Source organism: Eublepharis macularius, chromosome 15 (genome assembly GCF_028583425.1).
Source record: "Eublepharis macularius isolate TG4126 chromosome 15, MPM_Emac_v1.0, whole genome shotgun sequence".
Classification (NCBI taxonomy): Eukaryota; Metazoa; Chordata; class Lepidosauria; order Squamata; family Eublepharidae; genus Eublepharis; species Eublepharis macularius.
In genome coordinates, this window is record NC_072804.1 from 32,666,244 (window position 1) to 32,694,135 (window position 27,892).

Sequence of the window (27,892 nt, forward strand, 5' to 3'; positions counted from 1 at the left end):
AAAAAACATAGCAGAGGTTGGTCAGTATGTATGTATTGGTTTATCTCTAACTAGTTCTATGTGTGTATAATGCCACAGGGCCAGATATTGAGGAAATTACCAAATCCAGACTGCCAAACATTTATCAGACAACTTTTGTTTGTTTTTAATTTTTTCCTGTAAAGGGTGAAGGGAATGCTAGTATAATGAGGAATGTTACGCCTTTTTATTTAGAAAGATACTAGAACTGAAATTTATATGGGCTTGCAATACAAATTCTAAAACATTTGCCATTAAGAAAATGGCTTTTGCATACATACAGGAAGCCATGGCATGACGCTCCCAGGCAGCAGCAGGAAGACACTGGGCTCAGCTGAGTTACTGCCTGGCCTGCCTTTCTGGCTGTCCTGCTGTCCGCTTTTCTCAACTTAAGTAGAGGCAATGCCACACCAAGCTGGGGGAGGGAGAGGGCTACGTGCACACTGTAATGTTCACAAGAGTTGCACACTCCTGCTTTGATTTTTGGCATGCTTGCCAAATAGCTGGTCCACCACTAGTTTTATGGAATAACACGATGTGTCATGTTATAACCTCATATGCAGTGCCTCTGACATTCTGTTGCCATGTCACAAATACCCATTTAGGTTACAGATCAGCTTCGGTTACCTAAAAATGCAGATCTGGGCAAGCGGGCAATTTTGGATTTGTCAGGTATCTTTTTCTTTTGGGAGGGGTCAATCCATTGTGTGTTGAAGCGTTATGTCTGTTGATTGAAGTTACTCTTTTCTTTTGTTCATGTCTAACATTTTTGTCACTTACAAGTATGTAACCTTACTGAATTCAGTCATGGAAACTCCTGAGCCAAATCTGTCCCCAAAGTTTTGTTTCTTCTGCGACAGATTCCACTCCTTTTTTTTTTTTTGGTCCATTTTCTCTATACTGGAAGGACTCTATGTTGTGTTTTTTAAATGTAAAACAATTTTATTGGTTCTAGTGTTGCTTTGCTTCAGTTTGAAGTGTAACTTTCACTAAACTGCAATAAATAAGCTTTGCTCCAGAATTCAAGCTTGTGTCGGCACTCTTGATATGGTCTCATTGAAGTGGGAATAGAAATCTCTGATTGTTTCAGAGTCTAAATCACAATTTTAGACTCACTTATTCAGTCCCACTAGGAGTATCTGCATCATTCTTTTTAAAAAAAAAACTGATTTCAGCGCTCCAGATTTGGAAATGTTTGAAAACTTAAGCCCCTCTTTCCTAACTTAAGCCTCTAACCCCTCTGTCCATGTAGTTGGACTTCCTAAAAACATACAATTGATGCTTAACCTTCTAACTCCCTATATCGACCCATATCTATATCTCATCCCCCATCTCTGATGTCTTTCCTAGCCACTTAGGACCCCAGGAGCCTCTAAGTGCTCTGGTCCTTTTTTTTTAAAGCACCCCAGCTTCCTGGGTTCTTTTGAGTGTGTGTACCTCCTTGGCAAGCAATGCTGGACACAGGCAGGTAAAATATATTATTGGAATTTATTATAGAAAGAACACAGAAGTATATGCAAGGCAGAAACCGCTCTTGAAAAGCATTTAGGCAAGGCATGAAAACAAATAACAGCTTGCTGATGTAAATATGTTCTAACTAGCTAAAATACTCCCAGCTATCTGACTGAGCATTCTCTGAGTTGGTTCCAAAGCTGGTTGATATTACCAAAGTTCATCCATGCCAGCTTATTCTAGGCATCCTGGAAGTGGCATGGAGCTGAGAAGCTCGCTCCCACATTGCAGGTGGTTGGCAATGGCTGCAGGGTGGCAGACTGATAAATTGCCTAGAGACAAAGAGGCTTCTTGAAATCTAGGGGACAACTTCCCACTCACAAGGACCAATCAGGGCTTGGTTGCTTAATTGGACGTTACAGCATTGTGAAAGTTTAGGGAGTATGGCTATGGCTGAGCTCAGCGCCAGGCTCATGCCTTCTCCAAGACCACTCTCTCGCGGGCAGAAAGCAGCCCAGGTGCAGAATTAACAGAGCTTGGGACTTTCCCAGCAAACAGGCCTAGTAAATCTGCAAGGCATGAGGCCTGAACCAAAGTTTTAAACTTAGCATTCTGTATTAGGTGGTAAAAGGCCTGGTCCTTACGCTTCCTTCTTGGCAGTGGCATATCAGCAAGTTCCCAAAGTGGTTTACATAAAAAGGTAAAGCTAAAACATTGTAAAATAATAAAAGCTAACAATGTGTAGTAGAAATCAACATACTCTGTGAGTGAGGCATAATGAACGGGCCCATGGTTGCTGTCTTCTCCCTCCTCTTAGTAATATCAGTGGTTGGCTTGAGGGGAGAGAGAGTCCTTGATGAGGGCTAAGTCCAGGCAGAGCAGAGATTAATTGCAGAGCCAGTGTGGCTACTGTCAGACAAGGGTATGGGAAACCCTGGGTTCAGATCCCTACTCTGCCATGAAGTTTTGCTGGGCAACCTTGGTTCAGTCAAGCTTTTAGCCTTACCTACTTCACATGATTGTTGTAACATGGGGGCAAAGAAGTCTATGTACACCACTTGGAGATCCTTGAAGGAAGAGCTGGAAGAAAGCTGCACCATGTGCTAGTTATTGCATGATTTGAGTCCAGCAGAACCTTACAGATCAATGAGATTTCCAGAGTGTGAGCTTTCGAGGGTTGAGCTCTGTTCAGATTCTACATATCACTCCATTTAAACTGAACATTGGGGTGGTGTGAATAATGTTGCACTCTTCCCTTATCTGCACAGCTGGATTCCAGGAGATGTCATCTTCCCCCCCCCCCAAAAAAAACATGCCACTATTTTGGTGCAAATAAGCCATTAAAACAGCTGATAGCTTCAGCCTCAGGTGAGAGTTGCTGTCTGCTATTCTACCAGTTGTTGATTTTGCAGAGATTTGACTTCTTATGGACGTCTGGCTAATAGCTGAACTATGCTGCTAAGATAACCAGTTTGAATAGTTTTAACAGCCTTATATGATTTTTTTAAAGTGTTCTGGAAATGCTTAACAGCATAAAACACAGCTTGGTCAAAGTGGTTTCTTTAAATTAAAAAAACCTTTATTGAAAGCTACAAACCTATCAAATTCAGGAAAGAGAAAGCTACATCTCCAATATTTTTGGAAAAGCAACTGCCAAATTTGTCTCCTGGGATGGAAATAGTTGGTTTCACATAGCTACTGTTGTGAATGCAAAGAATACGTTTCTCTGTCTTATTAGCAATAAATATTTTGCACTTCCTTGAACAGAGGGAAGCTTAATATAGCGCTACTAATTTGGAGAAAAAAGTACTACAAACCACCTCTAATGTGCATGCTGTGCAACTGAGCCTGTGGTATGGGGTGCAGAAGCAAGGTGCCCCTGCACCTTCTTCCCATCAACCTAAAAAAAACCCCCACCTTTGGGTCATTTTATTTTTCTAGCCCAATTCCAGCTATTCCCTTTCCAGGTCTCTTGGCTCACACTCCACAGTCAGACTGGGCAAGCTGGAGCAGCTGTCTCCCCACTCCTACCCCCCACAGGTGAGTCGATTATTGAAGTGGCCAATGTTATTTGCATATTGGGTCATTCTTAATTAAGTTGCATTCTTAGTGGTAAAGTAAATCTACAGTCAATGTTTAGGCCTCAGGCCAGGACAAAAGTTACTAAAATGTTTCCAGTTGATGAATTTTGGGTCTAAGGAGAAAAGTATGTTTGGAATGCAGTTATATATCGTCTGGGGGTCTGGGCCCCAGCCCCCGGACTTGCTGGGAGGGAGGCAACTGGGAGACAGCAGCCCTGCCACCCCAGCCAGCAACCAGGGTCAGAACCCACCTACACCCGGGAAAAGGGGCAAAGGGCCAGGGCCTCAGAGGGCTAGAGGAGGCAGAGAAGCACCAGCTAAACCCACCCTCCAGGGGGGCAATAGGGGGCTCAGCAGAGCAGAGGGAGAGGGCAAAAGCAGGGGGAATAGGAACCCAGCAGCAGCTGCTCAAACAGAGCTCTTACCTGGCAGAGAGGAGAAGCAGCCACAGCAGCTCAGAGCCATGCCCCAGCCTCCACCTCAGCTTGAAGACAGCAACCTGGCTCAGGAGATGCTCAGAACCAAGCCCCTCCAGGTGAAGCTGCTGAAGGCATTCTGTGGGAAGAGCTGGGCAGCCAGCCAAGGGGCCACAGCTGGGCCTACCTTCAGTAATCAGCTCAGCCAGAGAGGCCTGGCAGCCAGCCTACATGACACAGCTGTTGCTGATCCAGGTAGAACAGCCAGCTACCCAACTGCAGCAGCTTGAGACAGCCCAGGCCAACGCTGGAAGGCCAGGGAGGGGTGTGGCCTGGCAGGCAGCACCTGCAAGGAGGGCGAGGCGGTGAGAGAAGGCCCTATAAAGGCTGGCTGGGGGAGAGCTCTGGGGTGGTGGGTGTGAGTAAGGAGTGATGGTGTGGAGAGGGAGCAGAGCAGTGAGAGAGTGGAGGCTTGGAGGAGAGTTCTGGGAGGAGGAGATGATGGAGGACGCAGGGGGTGAGCAGGCCAGGTTGAGCAGGCCAGTGAGTGGACTGAGAGGGAGTCTGGGTGATGTATACTGCCCCTCCTTCCACAGAGCAGGGTCCTGCAGCATCCCTGGCACCCATCTGATGTCAGGGCTGGCCCAGCCGGCACCCTGCCCAGCAGCAGCAGCGACAAGCCCTGATATATATTACACAAATGCAGGGAGGAAGCAGTTGTTTAATCCCTTCATCACTTGCTGCCTGCTATCCCAAATATTTTGGTTAGTGGATTTATATTTTCTTTAAATGCATAAGGCAGTGAACAAGAAATGCTGAAGGCCATAAAAAGAAATTCACACATTTAAAACAAAATACTAATACTCTTGGTTGATTTTTTTTATCACTCTTCCCCCTAAAAGATAACTGCATAGGTCCTATAAAAAAGAGAATTCCATAGCTAGAGTGCAACAAAACTTAAGCTCAACAAACCAGTTCTCCCCACGACAACACTGTATTTGCCCCTACCAGAGGTCTGGTATTAAACTGAGGTCCCTGGATCTAGGCAGAGGTTGCCCCAGGGTGCTCCATCTAGGAGTAGTCCACCTGCCTGGAAAGCTCCACGGAAACATAAATCAAGGACTCGGACTCCAGAGCTGTCCCAAGCTCTTTCGACCATGCAAATACCCAGGTCTGCAGGACAACAAACAAGCTTCTCAACTTGATTCAGTCAAGAGCCTGAGAGAATCATCTCGCCTCCTCTCGTTCCTCTGTTAAACAAGCCCAAGCTGGTATTCTGAGCAGGTAACCTAATCACCCCACCCTAAATTGACTTTTCCAACACTGAGTGCGGTTGACTTTCTCATGTCTTTTAAAAAACTTTTACTCCCCTAAATTCACAATCTGCCAATGAGAACCAAGTCGCTTCCACTCTCGACCCGCCCCCCCCCCCCATGGTTCCTATCGAAAGGACACTTGCTCAGGGGTCCCCAACCTTTTTGAGCCTGCAGGCATATTTGGAATTCTGGCACAGTGTGGGCACAGCAACAATAAGGCTGCTGCAGGAGATGGAGCCAGCCACAAAACAGCTGCTACCGTTTATCTTCTTCTCCCAGTGAAGATCCTTGTGCTGTGGAATTTTTAAAAATCTGCACAGCTGATACTCTAATGCCCAGTTAGAAACCATGCTTTGCAAAAGCCTCACCTGGCCTACCCACTTTCTAAAAACACTTGGAGGGTACCAGAAAAGGTGTTGGTGGGCACAATTGTTCCCATAGGCACCATATTGGGGACCCCTGCTCTAGCTCATCTCTCTTGTAGCTGGCTTCTGGATCCTACCTGTTGCCCTAACCTCATGGTAGGTCTGCTCCTTTTCCTTGCCAAGCAATTGGCTCTTCCTCACCTCTTGGATTTTACCCCACATTGGATTAGGTTCCTTCTACTTTAGAATCTTTGCTACTGTGGACTGGACTCCCTCGACAGTTTCCCTTCTGTATCAAGCATTCCCTTATCCAGGATCAGGTGTAGTAGTAACTTTCTTCGGCCCCTTTCCATTTTCTGCTAGCTTCCCCTCAGCTCTCCCTCCAGTAGACAAAGACTCGTAAGCAGGTAAGCATATGAAGGTTTATTAATGTGCTGCGTATTTCATTACTTGCAGTTGCTTGACTCTTCCACTTAGATCAATGCAGAGTCACACAGACAATAGCATCAGTATAATCTCACTTGTTGGGGGAGATTCGTATGAAAGCAAGTGATCCTGCGGATCAACAGACCACTTAAACTTTTCTTGAACAAATCAGGAGCCAACGCAGATCTTTCAAGTTTGGAGGAATCCTTTTCAGCATTTAACACTAGGCAGCATTAATGCGCACGGTGCTGGACAAAATATGAGAAGATGGACTCCTGCCTCAAGGAGCTGTACCATCTTTGGATATGGCATACAAGAAATAGCAGTGGGAGACTGAAGGTGCAGATGAACAAGATTTAACAGGATTGCAGAGTGCAATCAGTTAAAACCATTTCAACAGGCAACCAGTAAGACAATGAGGCAGTCAAAGCTGCTTTTAAATGCATTTCTTAGCCAGGGCTCATCCTGCAAATCCCAGATAGAGGTACCCAATCTCCTTTTTTTAAATAGTTCTCCAAACCAAGTGATTCCCAGCTGTGAAGATTTTTCTCTCCCTTAGTCTCTTGGTTGCTATGGATGCTCCCTCCCTCCCTTGTAAACAGTTGCAGATGGATTCTGATTGGTGCCTGGGAACTGTGGCTGCCTGGCAACAGCCTGGAGCGTGCGTAGCAACCAGACTGATCACATAAAGCAGCTGTTGGAAGTAAAGGCTGAGAAGAGGACAGTGGCCAGAGGGGAAGAGAAAGGGGGTGAGTGGATGGCCCTGTAGAGTCCAGGGCATTGGGGTGGGGTGGGGCTCTCTTGCTCACATGATCTATGTTGCTTAGAGTCCCCTCTGCAAACAACTGTGTTTTTTCCTTCTTTTGCTTCAACCAGGAATTCCCAAGTTATTAAGCCTGTGGTCCCTTTGGTAATTTTGAGAAAGGGTAGTGAGCTACATCACAAAATGATAGCCCTGGGAAGCAGTTACAAAACACTGGGAGCTCCTTTGATGGAGTGGCTGTTTCTGAATGGGTGCTCCCTGCAGACTGGGAGGTGATGTCTGCTGCAATCTTCTGAAGCGTCTCCTGTTGCAATGAGGTTGGGAAAAGCCAGGCTTGGCTTGGCTTTGGGGGAAGCAGGCCCCAGCAATCATGTTGATTGGCACCACACTGGGGATCCCTTTTCTAAACAGTGATTTCTTGATGTGGAAACTTCCTTGTCGGTTCTGTCACTTACATCCATGAAGAGGGTTTCTCTTTTTTTACTTTATTTATAATCCGTCTTTCTGGCTGAAACTCAAGGAAGATCGCACACTACGGTGTAATCAGACAGCAATAAGACATCCAATAATGTAACAAGACTGGGATTATAAAGTTAGGAAACAAATGCAAAAAATGTTATCAGATATGATATAAACAATGTAGAAAATAACATTTAGAAACCCAAAGACAATGCAGTAAGGTCAGGATAAAACATACAGTGAACATTGGAGTAAACTACAAACTTGTTCCTTTGATAAAGAAGCATCCTCCCGAACCATTCCATTATACATTTCTGCAGAACAGGAGAAGTGTGGGAATCTTTGCTGACCTCCTCAGGCCAGCAATTCCACTGGATGGGAGCCACAACAGAAAATTCATGTGTATGGGCTCCTGTCTGTCTTACCTATTTGCATGGTGGCATCCTTACAAAAGGCCTAGTCCTGCAGATTTGTGGGTCCGAGGCCATGATGGACTTCATAGGTGATAACCAGTACCTTAAATTGAATCTGGTAACTGATAGACATAACATATAATAAGGGCTGGTCTGAGGAATCTTAATATTGGAGTCAGAAAATCCAAATGGTTTCATCTGTTTATTGATTTTCAAAATTTATACCACGCCTTTCTGCCCTGTCAGGACCACCAAAGTTGGCTAACGGTTAAAATGAAAGTATAATAAAAACAATAAAAACAAAAATAAAATTCATGTATGAATGCACAGGAAAAAACAGAAATTTAACAAATAAGCCGGGAAGGAAGAGATCATTAAGAGAATGCCAGATGAAACAAAAATAGTATTCACTTGCAGGCAAAAGGCAGTGACAGAAGGAGATAGATGAATATCCCTGGGGAGAGGATTCAATGGTTTTAGTTTCAGGGTGTCACCTGCCTAATTTCAGAAGGTGGAGGCACCCAGTGCAGGTCCTCAGAAAATCACCTTAGCAGTTGGGTAGATTACTGTAGGAAGTAGGCAGTCCTTCAGGTATGCGCTAAATGCTGGGCTTTAAAGATCAATGCCAGTGCCTTGAATTGGGCCTGCAAACAAATTGGGAGCCACTGGAAATGGGCCGAGACTGAAGTGATAAGGTCCAGAGAGAGAAGATCAAGGTGCAATAGGAAAGGTATTTACTAATACTTATAGATCCCAAAGCATTTTGTAAATGGTGTCATCAGGGAATCTAATAAAATAAAGTTAAAACTAATAAAATAATTTTAAAAAGTATTATTTAAAATTATTTTTTTAAAATTAAATCAAAAGGCAGGCAGTTATTAAAATCCTCCCAAATAACATCTTAAGCATGAGATACATGGCTCTATCTCATGCTTATTGTGGCTCCCTCGCGCTCATGATGTTATTTGGAAGGATTTTAATGGCTGTCTGCATTTTGGTTCTAAATGGTTTTTTTAAATGTAACTCTCCCAATGTAGATACACTTAAACAGGGCCGTTTCCAGATGGCTTACCTGAAGCCGCTCCATGCCGCAACGTTGTGGATTGGGCCAGGGAAAACGTGAAATATCGTGTTTTCTTGTGCGAGTTTTGCGCGACAAAACGCGATATTTCGTGTTTTCCCCGGCACAATCCACAACATTGCGGCATGGAGCGGCTTCAGGTAAGCCATCTGGAAACGGCCCAGACAAAGGGTCGGCGGGTAGGCAAGTCCTATGCTCAGAGCTGTGGGGGATTGGGAAGGATTTAGGGTTGACCTTACTAAATTTGTTAAAAATTGGTTGCCTGTCAGTAATGTCCCCAATCATCTGCCTAAAGCTGCTTCCTCTCTGTTTGTCTCATTATATTGTTTCATTTATTAACTTGTAGCCTGCCTTTCTCCCCAGTTGGGACCCAGAATAGCTTACATCATTCTTCTCCCTACCTTTTTATCCTCGCAATCCTTTGAGGTAGGTTAGGCTGAGGGTGGGTGACTGACCCAAGAACACCCAGCAAACTCACATGACAAAATAGGGGTTCAACTCTGGGTCTCCCAGATCCTAATCCAGCAAACTAATCACTACATCACACTGGCTCACTACAGGATTGGTCTGTATTTAACATTGCAAGGTTTAATTCATACGACTTTTTACTTAAGAGTTTCAAAAGTTTACTTATTCATTGAGAAAGGCTGCAGCTTTGCTGGATAGTCCTTTCTCAGAAACAGTGACCTTAAACAAAAGAATATAGAGCTCAAACAAAGGAAATTTTATATCCAGCCGTTACTTAAACTTTGTGACAGTTAGCAGCAGTTCAGGGCAAATTGAACATCTGATGCTGGCTGATGCTTCTGTATTTAAATTTCTGGCTGAAAGCACATTGTTCAAAGAACCAAACTCCAATGGAGTCTGTAGTTGCCTCACAACATTTTTTTTGCTTACTATAGGTGCTAAGACCATCAATGCCTGCTCAGATAAATTGGATTAAAATACAACATTCCTTTTATGATAGGATGTGTGTGTGCTAGCTTCAGGTTCTGTTCTTATACAGGTACCTTCCAAAAACGTACACTTTTACTTTGGGAGTAGAAAAGAGTAAGAGTCCAGTAGCACCTATAAGCAAGGGATATTTTCTGGGAAAAGAGGTGGTGGAACTCTCAAGAGGGAAATGAGGGGAACTGATCTCTGTCTGGAGATCAGGTGGGGTGGGGCCACCGGACACGTGAGTATTTTCAAGAGGTGCCGGAATTCCGTTCCACTGCATTCCGGCTGAAAAAAAGTCCTGAAGACTAACAAAATTTCAAATTGTTCAAGGTGGTCAAGTAGGTATATGTCCTTAGCCATGGACGAGGGAGTAAAGACAAGTGATTTCCCCCTTTTCTGAACTTACTAGGCCATGCCTACCTGTGTTGGGATCTTAAGGAGATGTAAAAGTTGCAATCTTCATAAACCCAGTACTAATTTCTAGACTTGCAAAATGCCTTGAGCATTGAGGGTCAGCATGGAAAAAGCCATGATGGTACATGCAGTAATACTATATTTAGCTTGCACAATCAGGAAGAAGGCTACGCTGTACAAGAGAAGACAAAACTAGATCTATTGTCAGAGATTTTGCAGTGTTTTCTTGCTGTACAATTTATGGCATAGCAAGCCACATGCAGCCCTTCCACCCCGTGCTTGTTTGTCTTTTTTGCTACTTATATCCTACTTTTCTCCTCAATGATGATGCAAAGTGTCTTACAACATTACTCTCCCCTTCTCCACTTTATCCTTACAAAACCACTATGAGGTAGGTTAGGCTGAGAGAGAATGAAGGGCCCAAGGTCACCCAGTGAGCTTCCATAGCAAAGTAAGGATTCAAACCCAGATCCCAGTTTACATTGACCTCATCCTAATTCTGTGTTCATAGTCGTGGGAAGACAGACAGAAGATTGACCCAGTCCATCATTGCTGAGCTGTGTTCACTTTGACAGGCACTAGTTTGCACTATCGAAATTAGTAACCATAAATGAGGTGGTCAGAAACATCTTTCTTCTGGAATGGGAGACAACCACCTTGCTGTGGGCCTTCTGGTGGCAATTAAAGAATTTTGTCTTTATCCCGAAGGCCTTTTAAATTTGTCCTGACTGTAATTAGTTAAGAGTGCTCTTGTTTTAAAGGTCTTTATGAGATAGATTTTTGTTTGTTTGTTGTAAGTTATCTTGAGCATTTCAGACTGGAAAGGTAGTGTATAAAATCCCTTAAATAGGGACGCAATCGTTATTTTAGCCATGATCTCGGAGGAGGAAACCAAACAAAGCTTCAGTGATGCAAAGCATGGGGGCGTTGCTGCATGATTGATGCACCTAAGACTCTTTTTCCCGCCTGTCCTCCACAGCTGTGAGGTGCCATGGCCACTCTGAGCAGGAAGCCGGGCCAGAGGTTCACACTCCCAGACTGGTACACCAACTGTGACCTCCTCTCAACCAATGCCGAGAGACAGCGTTCTGTGTCCCACCAGATCAGGCAGGAGGCACGGATCCTTCGCAATGAAACCAACAACCAGGTGGGTGGGCATTTCAACATTTTGGGTGTGACTAGCTCAGTGGACTGCACCAGCTCATCAGTCTATAAGTCTCTTTTTGCTTTTAAAAAATCTGATTCCCCCACCCCCACCCCACTGCTTCTATAGAATTGGGGCCGATCTGTGTTGATACACACCCATGATCCTCTATGGCTTGTCTGTCACTAGGGAAAGAGACAGGAGGTTTCACGATCAAAGGGCTTCTAAACTGAGAACCTGCTTTGCAAAGGGTTCCCTCTATATCAAATCTTCAGAAAGTTCTCTGTGGCCATTTCTGCACACATTATCTGCCCCTGATTCAATGCTGATTAGAAGGGGGGGTCCTTTTTCCAACCCAGCATTCTGGTGTGTTTGTGCACCTCTCAGGGTTTCCCGGCTTTTCTCCAATTTTTCTCAAACCTGCTTTGATGTGAAGCTTTGGGTGAAATTGTAGTAAAGCCTGGATGGCTGCCATTTGGGTTTTTCCATTTTCCCTACACTGACTATTGCTTCGCCTCACAACCCAAGGGGCATTTTTGTTCTTTAAAAACAATCATCAATTGAATATTGCTTCATTGATATACCATTATAACAATGTTTGTACCAGGTTCTCTGAATTCCCAGCTTCCATTTAAAAATACCAGAAAACAAGAGAGTACCATGGTAAAATGCAGGAAAACTAACAAACACGCCGTAATAAACTAACTAGCACCAAAGGAGTCAAATTGAATTTACTTGATATGTTTAAAATCAGTTAGATGCCAATAAATTCAATATGTGCATACAGACAGCTTACATGAATATAAAGCGAACCGTATTACAGTAGCAGCAGTAGTATCGGCATACAAATAGTATATGCATAGAAGTAGGTTACATGTGCAAAAGGCAGGGCATATTTCAATAACAAGGTCAACAAAATTCCTATGTAGGTAAAGATGTAAAGTGCTTGTGCCTAACAATAGTACTAAATATCAATGAAAAAATTAATCACATGTACATAAGGCAAAGCATACATCAATGCTAGCAATAATACAACAAATTTCCTATGTTTTTAAAGTGCCAGTGCCTGTAATTGACAGTCTTGTCTAAAGAGTAACCAAAAGTTCAAAAGTCATATTCTGACATGGTCTTCAAACATCTCCAGGAAAAATCTCTGGGCAACAACTGCGACAAGAAGCCAGCAATTCACTCATTTTGCATCTTCATCTAGGCAGTTATTGTATACAAATTTCCAACCTGAGAATCATCAAACAATCAATCACATTTACAAATTCCAGAATGCAAATAAAAAAAACCACATTTACAATTATACTCACATATACAGATATCAGTGTCATTCCTAGTTCTTTCAATTAACTTCAGCAACCGTCCACCCTTTTTGGCATGTGAAAAATACACATCTTTACCTACATAGGAATTTTGTTGACCTTGTTATTGAAATATGCCCTGCCTTTTGCACATGTAACCTACTTCTATGCATATACTATTTGTATGCCGATACTAATGCTGCTACTGTAATACGGTTTGCTTTATATTCATGTAAGCTGTCTGTATGCATATATTGAATTTATTGGCATCTAATTGATTTTGAACATATCAAGTAAATTCGATTTGACTCCTTTGGTGCTAGTTAGTTTATCACGGCGTGTTTGTTAGTTTTCCTCCATTTAAAAATAGTCAGTCCCTTCCATTGCTGAGATATAAGGGGGAAATGTTCCAGTCAACATTTATTTTCATCTTCTCCCAAAAGACGATTGTCCGAAACGAAACCATGTAAATTACAATTTTTTAAAAAAAATCTCACTTATTCTAGAGTAGGTTCTTCCACAGTCTTAGTTTGATTTGTTATGGGCTGTATTGTACAATCAAATGAAGTAGGAGTGCCAGCTTCGGGTTGGGAAATTCCTGGAGATTTGGGGATGGAGCCTGGGGAGGGTAGCGTTTGGTGAGGGGAGGGGCCTCGGTGGGGTATAATGCCATAAAATCCACTCTCTAAGTAGGCATTTTCTTCAGGGGAACTGATCTCTGTGGCCTGGAGATCAGTTGTAATTCTGGGAGATCTTCAGGCCTCACCTAGAGCATGGCAACCCTAAACTGAAGGCAGCCCAGTAGGAGCAACTAGTGATTGTCCATCATAGGCATAAAACTGGCTGTCAGCTTTGAGCCCTTTCTAGCTGTTGGTGTTCTGGAATGATGATATAAACATTCTTAACTTCTGGGAGTAAAGCTGTGAAAATGCTGGGAAACTACACACATTCTGTAAGTGGAAGTAAAAGGAGGTGCCTGGTCTGGTTAAAAACATGGTATATTACAAGAAGAGTATGCCTTCACCAGGAACAAGTCTTCACGTTTCTTATTTCAATGACAGCTGAGAAGTTAACTGGGAGAACGTTCTATTGTTTAAGCTTTAGCTGTTGGAATAATTTCTCCCATCAAAACATAGACTTTTGAAATGTGCTTGGGCATATCATATGTCAGAATAGATTTTTACTTCTTGAATACCCATATGAGCATTTGACTCTCCCCTTGGGCTTGTGCCCATTGTTTGGTTGGGGAGGGGGATGAGGGGGTATTTTGCTGCTACACCTTGCTTTTCCCTGCCAAGATCGGTCTTGAGACAGCTCATCTCTCCTTCCCTCTGTAACAACTGAGCAACTGCAGACTATTTGAAAGAGTCATTTGAACCGTTTACTTTCTCTCATTCCTCTGCAGACAAAGTGGGATAAACATGACAACTGCACACGCCTGAATGAGCGGATTGACAGTGTCAATCAATGGAAAGAGGCCCTGGACAAATGCCTGACAGACACCGATGCAGAAATCAATGCTTTGACCCAAGTAGGTTGGCTATTTCTGAGTGGGTGGAAGGACTCACGGCACGGGTTTAAATGGCCTCTGGCGTCATGCTGGGCGCTCTGAAAAAAAGGTCACAGAATTCAGGTGCAAAATTCTCTATCCTGAGAATCTTAACACACACACACACCCCATTTCAAGTTTCTAGCCCTTAAGACTGAGAAGAAAGAGGCAATGCCGGTTAAATGCTCAGATGCCAAAGGGGAATATCTGGGAGTTTTTTCACTGGGCTGGAGTTCCTTTTCCCTTCCCTATGACCAGCACGGCCAAAATGATTAACTGGTTGGAGTACCTTTGCTATTAAGAAAAGCAAAAGAGTCAGGAACTTTCCTATTTAGAAAAAAAAGTGACAGAGGGAATGTGTGATAGAAATTTATGAAATTATGCATGAGCTACAGAAAATGGATAGAAGAAACTTTTTTGCCCTCTTATGTAACACTGGAATTCCGGGAAGCCCCATCACATTGTTGGGAAATAGGTTCAGGACAGACCAAAGAGCAGCTTTAAAAGGTGGTTCAAGAGATTCAGAGAGGAGGGGAAAGGTCCATCAATGGCTACTAGCTATGGTGACCGAGGGGAACTTCCCCACCCCGAGGTAGTCAACCTCTGAATACCAGTACAAGGAGACAAGGTCATGGGAAGACCTCACCCTCTATGCTTTGTTTGATAGCCCTCCAGGGCACATGGCTGGCTCTCTGTGGAACAGGATGCTGGAATTGATGAATCCAACAGGGCTCTTCTTATGTTCTAGAAGCTTAACAAACTACAGGGATCCAGGCAACAGTCGCCTCTAGATTAGATTACTGCAACTCGCTCTACACAGAGCTTCCCTTGAGTCTGGTCCAGAGATTACAGCTAGTCTAAAATGCAGCTGCATGTGTTATTACAGGAGTGCCAATTGGAGCACACACAACACCTATACTGCATCAGCTGCATTGGTTGCCAGTGGAGTAGTGGATCAGATTCAAGGTTTTGGTATTAACTTATAAAGCTCTAAGCCGCCTGGGACCAGTATATCTGTGGGACCGCCTCTCCCTATATATGCCCCGGAGGACACTTTGATCATGAGAAAAACAGCTATTGGTGGTCCCTGGCCCCAGGGAGGCCTGCCTGGCCTCGACCAGAGCCAGGGCCTTTTTGTTCCTGGCCCTGGCTTGGTGGAACTCTCTATCCATTGAAACTAGAGCCTGGCCGGATTTGTTGTCCTTTCGCTGGGCTAGCAAGACAGAGATGTTCTGCCAAGTATATGGTTGAGGCTGGGCTAGGTCTCCGCCAGCCAGGTAGGGGGAGGGAATGGCTGAATGTTTTAATCCCTCCCCATTAGATGTTTATCACCACCCGTTTCTAACAGTTTAATTACACCTGGAAATTATATCAGTATTTCCTATGGGTTTTTAGCCAAGTGAAGTTAAGTAAATAGCTAATTGTGGTTGCTGCCCTCTTGATATTTATTATATTCTATTATGCAATTAACTAAGATTTTAAAATTTTAATGGTTTTTATGAATTTATGGATTATTGTATTTATTGTGGTGACTGTGTTTTAAATGATGTAATCCGCCCTGAGCCCGCTTGCGGGGAGGGCGGAATAGAAAATTAATGGAAAAAAAGTTTTAAAAATTATATAAACTTTGATTTTATCTTCTTCCAGAATGTTGATCTCATTGGGTATTTTTTATTTTTAAAAGATATATACAGCCTTGTCTATATTGCCTTTCCCACCAAACTGCTTTTTAAAAAATGTATCCCTGCTGGAAGTTCCAACTGTAGTTGTCAGAAGCAGGGCCTTTACAATGATGGCCCCAAGCCTGAAATTGCATGCAAAGCTACACCTCCTTGATGAATTTTAGAAAGGGCTGTAAGATCCTTTTTCCCAGATGGCTTTTTATTCATTTGATTGGGTGACAGGAATACTGTCTGGCAATTGCGGGTATGTGGAAGTTCTCTTTATTGTGGTTTGTGCTTCTCTGATTTTAAGGTCTCCTCGTTTAGAAGCTGTTTTGAGCTTCTTAACAAAGCAGCTGGAAAATGTTTCTAAACCCTCATGTTCTAAAACTCTTTTCATCCTCTCCAGCCATTCCCAAACAAGCAACTTGGGACCAAGGTGGTCCAATTAGTTTATTGAGCAGGAGGGTTGGTTGACTGGGCATCATAATAGTTGTGTAATCAACAGACAGGTTCTGTTCCATCTGAGAAGCTGTGAAAAGTAGATGAAACAAAGTAATAAATCCTGACTTGAGATGCTTGGCAATAAAACCGTCACCTGATTTGCTTCTCCAGGTGCCAAACTCTGCTAGAATCCACTTGGCCCGCCTGTGAAATATTTCCAAAGGATGTTTGGTTGGTCTGTAAGACTTGCTCACTCAATGCCATATTTCCAGTTCTAGAAGTCCCGTATTGTCTCCAGAGAAGTGGAGATGGGGAGAGAAAGAGGTCACGTCAATCCTTTACTCCATTTTAGTTTCTCTTCTCCAGATGAAGGAGGCGGCAGAGCGTGCCCTGCAAGCAAAGAACTTGCCGATGGATGTGGCCATTGAGTGCCTCACCCTCCGGGAGAGCCGTCGAGCCATCGATGTAGTGACAGACCCCGTAGAGGATGAGCTACACAAAGAGGTGGAGGTGATTGATGCTACCAAGAAAGACCTCCAGCAGAAAGTGAGCGAGGCCTTTGAGCAACTCTGGTGAGCTTGGTGGGTCACGCAGGTGGTCTTGTATTACTCATTGGAGGGTTGGTTGCTGTCTGGATCTACCGACCTGGGTTCAAATTGCTTAATATTGGGGGAGGGGTAGAAGGGAGGAAATGTTGTGTTTTGTCCAGAAGGCTTACAATTATACCATGCCAACCATGCTCTTAGTATTATCAATGTTGCTTAATGACAAAATTAGAGGAGGAGGGAAACTGACATTCAGCTTCCTTCCCTTAATATCCCACCTGCTGCCCTTTCTTTTTAGTGATGGCCCCTAATCTGAATCTGTTCCATGTTTTCCTTTTACAGCCTCTTGCAAGAAGCCTGCCACCAGCTTAACTTTGACCACCGGGGGAAAATGGAAGCCCTGGAGATTGACCGGACTTGTGTGTCGCTCAGTGTCAACTCCCCCAACATCTCCTACAAAGTCAACCCTACTCGAGTGCCAGTTGGGTAAGGATGTGCCAGCTGCGGCCTCGCAGGAGAGCCATTCACAAGATTGGCCCTCAAGATTGGCTTTCTGCCAAAACAGCTTGCACGGAAGGTACTAAGTTCCTGTTTTTGTGTTAGCTGGGCAGAAGTGATACTTCTGCTATCGTTACAAAGAGGCCTGCGTTAAGCACAGGTCTCGCTATGAGCTACACAGGAAAGAGAGAGGCCGGCACACCCAACGTAGTCTAGTATAGAAGCATTGTTATCCTGTAGCTGTGTCTGGTCAACCAGGTTTGCAAAACCTATGAACAGCAATGCGGTGGGGCCGCCAGATGAGGGTGCAGTACTGTTATCAAATCACATTTGGCTGTGAGAAGGGAGTCTATCCTTCGTCTTCAGCTTCAGTGTTTTAAACAGTTGGGGCCAGTTTCCACATTATGCAGTACACAAGTTGGGTCCAGGGTCCTTGCCCTGTGTAATATTCACAAGTTTTCATGTGGGTTTCTCCAGTAGGATGTATAGCACCCCCTTCCCGTTGGACCATTTCAAGTAGGAAAAAAGCACAGAGGAGAGGCAGAATCCCCTACTCTACACTCACTATGGTTCCAAATTTGGACACTGGGAACTGAGGGAGCCAACACCTGAACACCCATGAAGCTGCCTTATACTGAATCAGACCCTTTGTCCATCGAGGTCAGTATTGTCTACTCAGACTGGCAGCAGCTCTCCAGAGTCTATGGCTGAAGTCTTTTACATTGCCTCTTACCTGATCCTTTCAACTGGAGATGCCAGGGATTGAACCTGGCAACTTCTGTATGCCAAGCAGAGGCTCTTCCATGGAGCCACAGTCCCTCCCAATGGGTGACTGTTGGACAGGACATAGTAAAAGAACCCCAGGTTGTGGTGATGGCAGACACAATAGGTTTTCGTGGGCTCAGGTATTGCAGTGGAGGCATTGCAGAAGGGGCCATCTGCAGCACTACGGAACCACTGGTCAGTTTTGTGTAATGTTTAAGAGCGGCAGGACTCCAGTCCGGAGAACTGGATTTGATTCCTCACTCCTCCTGAAGCCAGCTGGGTGACCTTGGGTCAGTCACAGCTCTGTCCGAGATCTCGCAGTCTCAGCCCCACCCATCTCACAGGGTGATTGACATGCGGATGATAATAACACACTTTGTAAACTGCTCTGAGTGGGCGTTAAGTTGTCCTGAAGGATGGTATGCAAATCAAATATTATTATTGTTAATATCATATCTTACATTATGTTATGGTATATTACTCACAAAATAGAAAAGAGTCCAGTAGCACCTTTAAGACTAACCAACTTTACTGTAGCATAAGCTTTCGAGAACCACAGCTCTCTTCATCAGATGCATGGAGGGTATGAAGAAACTGATATATTTAGGTGGTGAGGGGAGAGGGGAGTAGATGCAATCAGTAGCTTCTGATAATGGGATCAGTTTGCTTCTGATAATGAAATCAGTTACTTCTGATCAGGGCTTTTTTCTGGGAAAAGAGATGGTGGAACTCAGTGGGTTGCCCTCGGAAAAAATGGTCACATGGCTGGTGGTGCGGAGGGCAATCTAAACTCCCATCTGTCTGGAGATCAGGGGGCGGGGCCACCAGCCATGTGACCATTTTCAAGAGGTTCCGGAACTCCGTTCCACTGCATTCCCACTGAAAAAAAGCCCTGCTTCTGATAATGAGGTAACCATTCATAGTCTCTATTCAATCCAAGTCTGACTGAGTCAAATTTACATATGAATTCCAGTTCAGCAGCTTCCCATTGGATTTTGTTTTTGAAAGGTTTCTGTTGAACTATGGTGACCTTTAAGTCCTTGAGGGAATGTCCTGGTACTCACAAAGGGGCTCAAGAGCAGGGCATCTTTTCATGGGAGCATCCTGCCATTCCTCTCTCTGAAGTTCAGTACAAAAATGGGAAATAATTTTTTTTTAGGGGGAGGGGAAGATGTCCTCGTACTTTCGTATTAAAGCTGTTCCAAAATTTACCAGAAATTAAAAAAAAAATCTAAATGTTTTGGTAGTTAATGATGAGCACTGGGAGGTTCTGGGCAAGCCCTGTTAAAGTCAGGGAGACCCATGCTGTTGTGCTGCTCCTGTTTACTTCAAATGGGGCTTGCACAGAGGAATTTCCTGGTGGGTTGAGTCCATGAAAACCCCAGTGTGGACTGTGTCTCAAAAAAGTTTGGAAAACCAAAATCCCTAACAAATATGCCTGTAGAGATGGTGATGGTGATGATGATTAAGCTTTTGAGAACCACAGCTCTCTTCGTCAGATGCATCTGATGAAGAGAGCTGTGGTTCTTGAAAGCTTATGCTACAATAAAGTTGGTTAGTCTTAAAGGTGCTACTGGACTCTACTATAACACAGCTAACTCCTCTGGATTGATGATGATGATAGTAATAGCTGTTCTTATATACTGCTCTTCCAAACAGATTAGTGCCTCACCCAGAGCGGTGAACAAGTTAGTGTTATTATCCCCACAATACAGCTGGGGAGCTGGGGCTGAGAGGAGGGGCTTACCCAAGGCCACCTACTGCGCTCATGGCAGTAGTAGGATTCGAACCAGTAGAGTGCTGATTCACAGCCGAACCACTTATCCACTGTCCATCAGTAGAGAGGGATCATGAAAGCCATCCTCTTTCTGAACAACTGAACCAGCTAATCTGTCTGGCTGTTGTAGATCTGTCACTCCTCAACAGTGGGACCAATATAGCCAGTACAACAAGGACCGAGCTGAGGCAGAAATGAAAGCGGCCGTGGAGCTGCGGGAAGCCATAGCACTCACTATTGCCCAGGTAAGCATAAGCTGTTGGTATAACTTAAAATGTATTTATTTATTTATTTGATTTATACCCCGCCCTCCCACAGATGGGCACTTCATGTTTATTTCTAAAAGCTAGCGCCTTACAAACCAGCCACAACCTAACAATATTGTCAAGCATTCTAGATCAATGGAACTCAGGATGGAATGCATAGAAAATAGGTTGTGAGTTTGCAGATACAGACATGTTTGTTGGCCTGTGGCTCCCATTAAGTTCAACGGAGCAAAATACTTTCATTGCATTTGGGACCATAATTGGGCAGGGTTAAAATTCCCCTTTTCTTGTTAAGATATTGGGAGGGGGGGGGGGTCATCAGAGGTAATGGGTTGGTTTTAGTTCCTTTTCCTCACCCCAGCTGGATATATTGGGATTTTAAGTGTTTGTTTAAAAGGCAGCTTTCTAGTCCACAAGGAATATAATTAAACTTGCCACTGTGTGAGCAATGGCTCGTCTCCAACCTAATGTGTTATATGTATTCTCCTCTCTAGACAGACAATGAACTGGAAGCTCAGCGTGTAGCCACGGAATTTGCCTTCCGAAAGAGAATCCATGAACTGGAAAGAGCCCTTGATGAACTGAGGTGGCAGGAAAAAAATGTGAGTCTTTAGCTAGTATTTACCAAGATAAAATCTGAAACCTGAGGGCCAGTGTGTTACACTGGCAGGAGAGGCCCAGGTTCAGATCCCTGCTTGGCCACAAAGCTCACCTTGTAACTTATCTCTCAACCTAATCTACTTTGCAGGGCTTTTGCAAAGTGGGGGATGGGGGAGAACCATGTGAGTTGCCTATTGCTCCTTAGAGGAAAGGAGAGGGTAAAAATGAATAGCTAGGAACTTGCACCGACCTCATAAGTTTCTGTTAAGATCCTTTCTACAGTCCAAAACCTTTCAACATTAATTCTTGCACCGATGCAACTGAGGGAACTCCAGCTGAATTCTGAACTGGGTCTTAAATACAATCAATACATCGCCAACTGATCACTGTATCCAAGTTCCTGTATAGGGCCCAGTATGCTGGCAGTAAGAACAGCTGAATGAGGGGGTATATGGCAGCAGGCTGATGAGGAAGGGGACCCACTGGCGTGAGATTTTGGGATCCTGAGAATGCCATTGCTTGTTGGTCCCTAACACCACATACTTCATAATCACCACTCATTTCACCCCCATGCCATACCCACCCTACTAACTCTTCCTCTCCTTTTGGGGAATATGCTTGGGGGAAGAGGAAGCCGTAAATAAGTATGGTTTTGGCAAACACAGACTGCTCCTTTCCAATCTTTTCCTGAGGACTGGGCATCTGATACCTGGTTGGACCTCTAGGAATCTGCTTCATTTCCTCTGTCCCCTTGAGAAATCAGCACCTGTCCTAGAGACTTTGCTTTGCACTTCTGATTTGAGAAGCGGAGGCCTGGGGCCGGCAGCCCTGCCCAAGAAATTAATAATGTTTTGCTTAAGTTGAGCCCTAGTGTTGAACACCATTCTCACAGACTTTATATAGCATTAAGTGATGCTGTTCTGGTCATTTGTGGAGCAGGGGAAGCATCATGTGCACCCTTCTACCCTATCTGACAATAGTGACTTGTGTCGTTTATCTAAAAGACTGGTAACCTCAGTTTTCACCCCTCCAATAGGGTGTTGTGAGAAGATTCCGTGGGAGGAGAGTCTGTGCCCTTGGGGAAGAGGAGCAGTGGAAATGACAGAGCGCATTTTACTCCACTGCCCTCTCCACCAAAAAATCCATCTGAAGTACATAGCTCCCTTCCTCTTGCTAGGCCACTCAAGCAAAGCTTAGATGGAAATGCTGCTTGGGGGTGAGAAAGAACAGCTAACAACAGCAACTGCAAAATTTGTGCAGGTATTTGCAAAGCCCGACAGAACACCCAAGGTATAAAAGGGACTAGTGGCTAACTTACTTCAAGCCTCCGTTGAGGGGGGATACAAATTACTGGGCACAATTTTAAATTCTTTTACTGAATATGCTGATAGATCTATCTGTTTAAATTCATATAGGTAATTTATTTTCTCTAGTCCAACCTGATAGTGGTTGTTTTTAACAATTGATGGTAACTGAATTGTTTGATTCTAAGTTATGCTGGTCAATGACTGCAATAAACACTGATTGATACCCCTTCAATATACTCCTGCTCCTAAGCCAGACCTAACATTTTAAATGTCTAAGCAGACTCTTCATCGCACTGAGAGGTTGGCCTTCTGTAGAGATGTACATATATTAAATTGTACTCTGGCTTATACAGCCATTTTGCTACTTCTCCTGTTCCTCAAGTAGGCTGCCTGCTTTTTTCTTTTTAAAAGCACAACCCGTACATGTTATCTGCTTGTAAGCAAATCTTTCCATTTTTTTTTAAAATGCATTTTAAAACTGTAGGGAACTGTGGAGAACAGGAAATCTCTCACCATCTGCTATAAGCATGCAGAACCATTTTTCCAAATTACTTGGCCCTGGAGCAGAGAAAATATATGGTGCAATGAATTTGGCGGTTTTAATTCGTTCACATCTGTATACTATTTTTCTGCCCACTGCAAAGATTTCTCCTACTCCCATCATGAACCCAGATTGCCAATAAATCCCCCTCCACTGCAAAAATCCCAGCACTCCATTTTTTAGCCACAATCAACAATCTGTAAACTGAAAATAGAAAAAGATCTCTTCTCAAACAGCTCTTCAAAGGATGGTCCTGTTGTGGACCGGGTCTGGTACAAACTTGTAATGCACATGGTGACTTTCCAATTTTACCCCAAACATAGTGTCTTATGATGAGAGACAAATCTGTTTCTGAAATGTCATGAATAGACCCTGTCGGGGCAGAGCCCCCTCAGACAGGGCTGGCGTAAGCCCTCCTCTGATGCCTGTACTCCCATCCTTCCTCTGCCTGTTTGCGAGTGCTTTGCCATCTTTGCTCCCAACTGCATATGCTGCCTAGCACTGCTGGAGAACAATGTGTGAGTGGAGCACAAAGCATCAGCATTCCTGGTCGCTATGGCTGTGGCACTCCTAGCTGCACCTAGCACCATCAGGGGAAGGGTGTGCAGGTAGTGGAGGAAGAGCTTGCGAGCGGGCAAAGGAATGATAGGAATGAAAGGAATGATAGGTGGAGGCAGGGTGGTGGGAGGGCAAGAATGAGAGCCTAGTAGTGAGCATAGGGGGCCCTGAGCACTCTCTGTCCGGGTCCGCCCAAGCCTGGAAATGGCCATGCATGGAAGCTTACTGGATGACCTTGGGCCAGTCGCACACACTCTTTGCCTAACCTACCTCACGGGGTGGTTGTGAGGATAAAATAGAGGAGGGTCGAATGATGTCATAAGTAGTTAGAAAGAGGGGTATAAATATTTAGATAAAGAGGTGCTTCAGGAGCTTTCTGAGTATCTTGATGACCTCTAGTCATCCTCTTTTCCTATCACAACCTTGATTTTCTTAGACCCTTGAAGAAATTTCTGAGATGCAGGAGGACATTAGGCGCCTGGAGGACGATCTCCGGAAGAAAATCTGGAATCTGAAACTAGCTCATACCCGCTTGGAGACCCGAACTTACCGACCCAATATGGAGCTGTGCCGTGACCAGGTACTGCAAGCATCGAAGGGAGGAAATAGACTGGGCTAGCTTATCCTTAAAGGAAGAAGCATCATGTGTGAAGTGGCCAGTGATGTGGGTTTTCCTGGAAAATTTGAATTGGAACATTTTCCCAATTCAAATTTAAATAAATTAAAGTAATAGTATCAAAATGTAAATAATGTTAACAAATACACTGTGTACAAACACTGGGGTTTGTCCATGCTTTTTATCCCACATTTAGCCCATATAACATTGATTTGTAGCCATAACAGCCTGGACAACTATAAACAGACTATATTTAGATATCTGGGATGGAAATCTTTCCATGGAAAAATATGGTGGTGGAAATTGTCATCAAATTGCAGCCACCTTATGGTGACCTTGTAGGGTTTTCGAGGCAGGAGACAAACAGAGGTGATTTGCCATTGCCTGCTTCTGTGTAGCAACTTGGAATCACTTGATGGTCTTAAATCGAAATACTAACCAGGGCCTATCCTGTTTAGCTTCTTAGATCTCCCCCATATCACTGGAAGTGGCTGCCAGTCACTGGCTCTGAAACCTTAATCTGAACAAAACAAGGCAGAGAAGCTGTTGGCCTTGAGTGAGGGCCAAGAAGGATGATACAATATCTTGTCTCTTTCAAGCATCTTTGCTTTAATTTGGGGCCGTATCCAGAGTGGATGCATTGCCATGCTCAGAGTACTTGTTTGCCCCGCCTACAGCTTTTGTTAAGGAAAAAAGATTGTTTTTTAAAATTTGTGTTATGACAATTTCGTTTTAATAGATGAGCTTGTTTTCAGAACAGAGAAGTTTATAGTACTAAAAAGAAATCTCTGGCAGATACTGTCCAAAAATGGTATATATGTGCTCCAAGCCCCGCTCACCTGACCTGCAATAATTTCTTCCTTTGCTCAAGGTAGATTTCTCAAAATCAGGATAATCTTTGATCCTTAAGCAATCTTGAAAGAAATCTCCCAAACCAGTGTCAATGTGAACACAGTTATCATAACCAGTGTGATGAAGTATTTGGAGTGTCTAACTAAGATCTGGGAGACCCAGGTGCCCAGCCAACCTCAGCTAAGGTCACAGAAAGACACTATGCATTGGAAGATACTATGCATTGGCAGATTGGCATGGGTATAAGCAGCTCTTCAAATCAGCAGTCCAGCCTTGATGAATATGTGGGTGCTTTTGGATTCTGCAAACAGGTTGTGGATTCCACTAAAAAATGGGTTTCAAAATGGGGCAAGCACAAAATGGTTACTATGGGGACTGAGGCCAATCACAAAAGGCCAAGTTTTGTCCTGTGATGGAGACAGCTATTTCCAAATGGGTGCATCTTCTACTTCCATATAATGGAAGAAAGCCAAAATTGATTCTAATTTGTGGAAAGAAGGGACTAGGAAACACATTGGTGGGCACTGTGGTGCTCAATGGAGGTGCCATATTGGAAATCACTCTCCCCCGCCCCCAATTGTACCATACTAGCCATGGTTAACAAAGCTGATCTAAGCTAGCAGGTGGAACAACTGCATTACCTAGTGTTAATACTGATTAACTATTTTTCAGGCTCAGCATGGATTGACGGATGAGGTTCATCAATTGGAAGGAACTATTGCAGCTTTGAAGCAGAAGCTGGCACAATCACAGTATGTGTCTCTGCTTTCTTTTAAGGGCAAAAAAGAATGGGATGCCTTTAAACCACTTGGATTTTAGTAGCTCAGGGGGTCACCTTGATTCAGTAACAATACTATTGATGCGGTAGATTCATGGGATTGTTTTTTCAAGAGCACCTAGATATCTGGCCAGCAGACTGGTGCTATGTGTCATGAAGATCAGTGAGGTTGTGTACCAGGAGCTCCATCCAGGCAGGTACTAACATAGCATGTGTGCAAAGAAGAGTCCCGCAGGGCAAGCAGAGCCTTGTTTTAACCTGTTTGTCTTCCCCCACTATTGTAAATTAATTAGCATTCGAGAGCACAAGTAGATTGTACAAATGAGAATTGGTAGTGTGCATGCACACTTCCTGTTCCCTGCTATGCATGTTCATCCTGTGCACCCATGTGCTTGCATTAGCAGGGTTTTTAAAAAAGAAAAAAAACCCCAAGGTTTAGTTGGACCTTGTGGAGCTCCTCTGCGCAAAAGATGTGCATCTGAACATGATTGGATTGAGCTCCAGGTATGTTTGCAAAAGGCACAATAATAACATAATAATAATAATAATATTTGATTTATATACTGCCCTTCAGGATGACTTAACTCCCACTCAGAGCGGTTTACAAAGTATGTTATTATTATCCCCACAACAACAATCACCCTGTGAGGTGGGTGGGGCTGAGAGAGCTCCTAGAAGCTGTGACTGACCCTAGGTCACCCAGTTGGCTTCAAGTGGAGGAGTGGGGAATCAAACCTGGTTCTCCAGGTTAGAGTCCCACGCTCAACCACTACACCAAACTGGCTACACAACTTGTGTAGCTTATTTTGTTTTTAAAAAAGTGGCTATTCTATGGCTTTACTATACAGAGATACAAAATAGCTGCAAAAATGCAGTTGGCATAACAGTAGAGTTTTTAGTAGAAAAGAGAAAGAGTCCAAGAGTTATAAGTCTAACAAAATTTGTGGTAGGGTATGAGCTTTCATGAGCCACAGCTCACTTCTTCAGATACTTCTTCAGTAGATTTTTTTGCCACTTAATTGTGGTTGATAATGGTCGTTTGAAGCTTGCTGTGGGTTTTGTTTTGCCTTCTGAAATACTTCCTCCCACCAAAATAGAGCCTCTGTTAGTTACTTCCAGGAGGGGAAGTCAGAGAGGCAGGATTTTGATTTTATTTTGCAAGCCCTGCACTTCCTCCTTAGTTGTGGGATTCACAAGAACTGGAATACTTGACGAGGGGAACTGATGTATTATTCTTGCATCTTTCTGTCCTACCATAGGATTCTCAAGGGCTGCAAGCAGCAGTAGGTTCCTACAAATGCATGGGGTTTCCTCCCCTACATCAGTTTAAATTCTTACAGAGAAAAAGTGATAATGTAGCCTACTATGGAAAGAAAAATCCAGTTTCCTCCATTGTTCCTGCACCTACTGAAATGGAAAATACAGTATCATTGAAAGCCCTTCAGTTGAAAATGAAATGCTTTTCTCATGATTCAGCAACTATTTCAAACACATGGGTACATATTTAAATGAATGCTGAGAAAGTCCTTTTGGATTTCCCTTGAGAGAGACATGTAAGGATTTGGGTTTTTTTTATTACTGTCATCTGTTCGAATCTCACATGGATCCACTCTACCAGTAGAGGCACTCTGCCAGCAAAGGCTCCTTCCCCTGGGGCAAGGCACTCAGAAGAGTATCTTACATCATGAGTAGGCTACTTCTGTGGGAGGCAAGTGCTCCCACTAGCAGAATGGATCTATACAATCTAACCCTGTTTTTTCCTCTGTGGCAAAACTTCTTTGAATAACAGTGTGTTCATTTTAAAAACAAAGAGTCAGATTCTAATTTAAGCCCTGATCATCTCATCTTGGCTTTCTACAGGGATGCTTTGGATGCTCTCTACAAACACTTGTATCGCATTCAGACAGACATTGGCTACAAAACCAACTCCCTGATGCTAGATAACAAATGCATGGACTCCAGACGGAAGCTGACAGTCCCTGCTGAGAAATTTGTGCCAGAGGTGGACACGTTCAACCGGACCACCAATCGCACCCTCTCACCCCTTAAGAGCAGACAGCTGGAACTGGCGTAGTGTAATGGGCTCAATGTGTTATCCCTGGAAAAAACGCTGAAGAGAGAATTGGTTTGGAAAGGGGATGCCGTTGCTCCCCCAATGGTTACATGCCAAGGCAACCTGCTACCTGTTTCAAAGTGGAATGATTTTGTTTCTCACTTTTTCCCCACCCCAGTGTTGTATGCCTGTCCTTTGTTTGACTGTTTAAAGTGATAACCAATAAACAAACCTGACCTCAGTCACTGGTGGTGTTTATCTCATTAGCCCTCTATAAATGTTTCTGGCATTTCAGATTTGTTCAAATTTTAATGGATGTATCTATTTAAAGTTTGTAAGGTACAATGCAGAAAGTTCAAGCAACTTCCCAGAGAATGGGCTACTACACCAACAATAAAGACAAGTTAACTGCCCACTTGCATCTCACAAAGCATGCATGTAAGATCAGGTCATAACATCATGGCCTGAAAAATCTGCTTCTCAGAATT

At 43.8% G+C, this 27,892-nt stretch overlaps 1 protein-coding gene across 1 annotated transcript; it reads left to right on the forward strand.

Annotated features, from left to right (window-relative positions):
• The first annotated feature begins 6,754 nt into the window (after nt 1–6,754).
• Nucleotides 6,755–27,630, forward strand: TEKT2 (tektin 2). The gene is made up of 10 exons (XM_054999669.1): nt 6,755–6,823; nt 11,123–11,290; nt 14,000–14,125; nt 16,615–16,820; nt 17,136–17,279; nt 19,964–20,078; nt 20,594–20,701; nt 23,542–23,685; nt 25,246–25,325; nt 27,212–27,630. The coding sequence occupies exons 2-10, from the start codon at nt 11,135–11,137 to the stop codon at nt 27,423–27,425; spliced, it is 1,293 nt and encodes a 430-aa protein (XP_054855644.1). The 5' UTR covers nt 6,755–6,823; nt 11,123–11,134; the 3' UTR covers nt 27,426–27,630.
• The last annotated feature ends 262 nt before the right edge of the window (nt 27,631–27,892 follow it).

Excerpts from the sequence above, each read along its gene's own strand:
- TEKT2 (XM_054999669.1), top strand. The coding sequence starts at position 11,135 with ATGGCCACTCTGAGCAGGAAGCCGGGCCAGAGGTTCACACTCCCAGAC. Across the intron at positions 16,821-17,135 it reads GAGGCCTTTGAGCAACTCTG|CCTCTTGCAAGAAGCCTGCC; the intron begins GTGAGCTTGGTG and ends TTCCTTTTACAG. Across the intron at positions 23,686-25,245 it reads TGGAGCTGTGCCGTGACCAG|GCTCAGCATGGATTGACGGA; the intron begins GTACTGCAAGCA and ends ACTATTTTTCAG.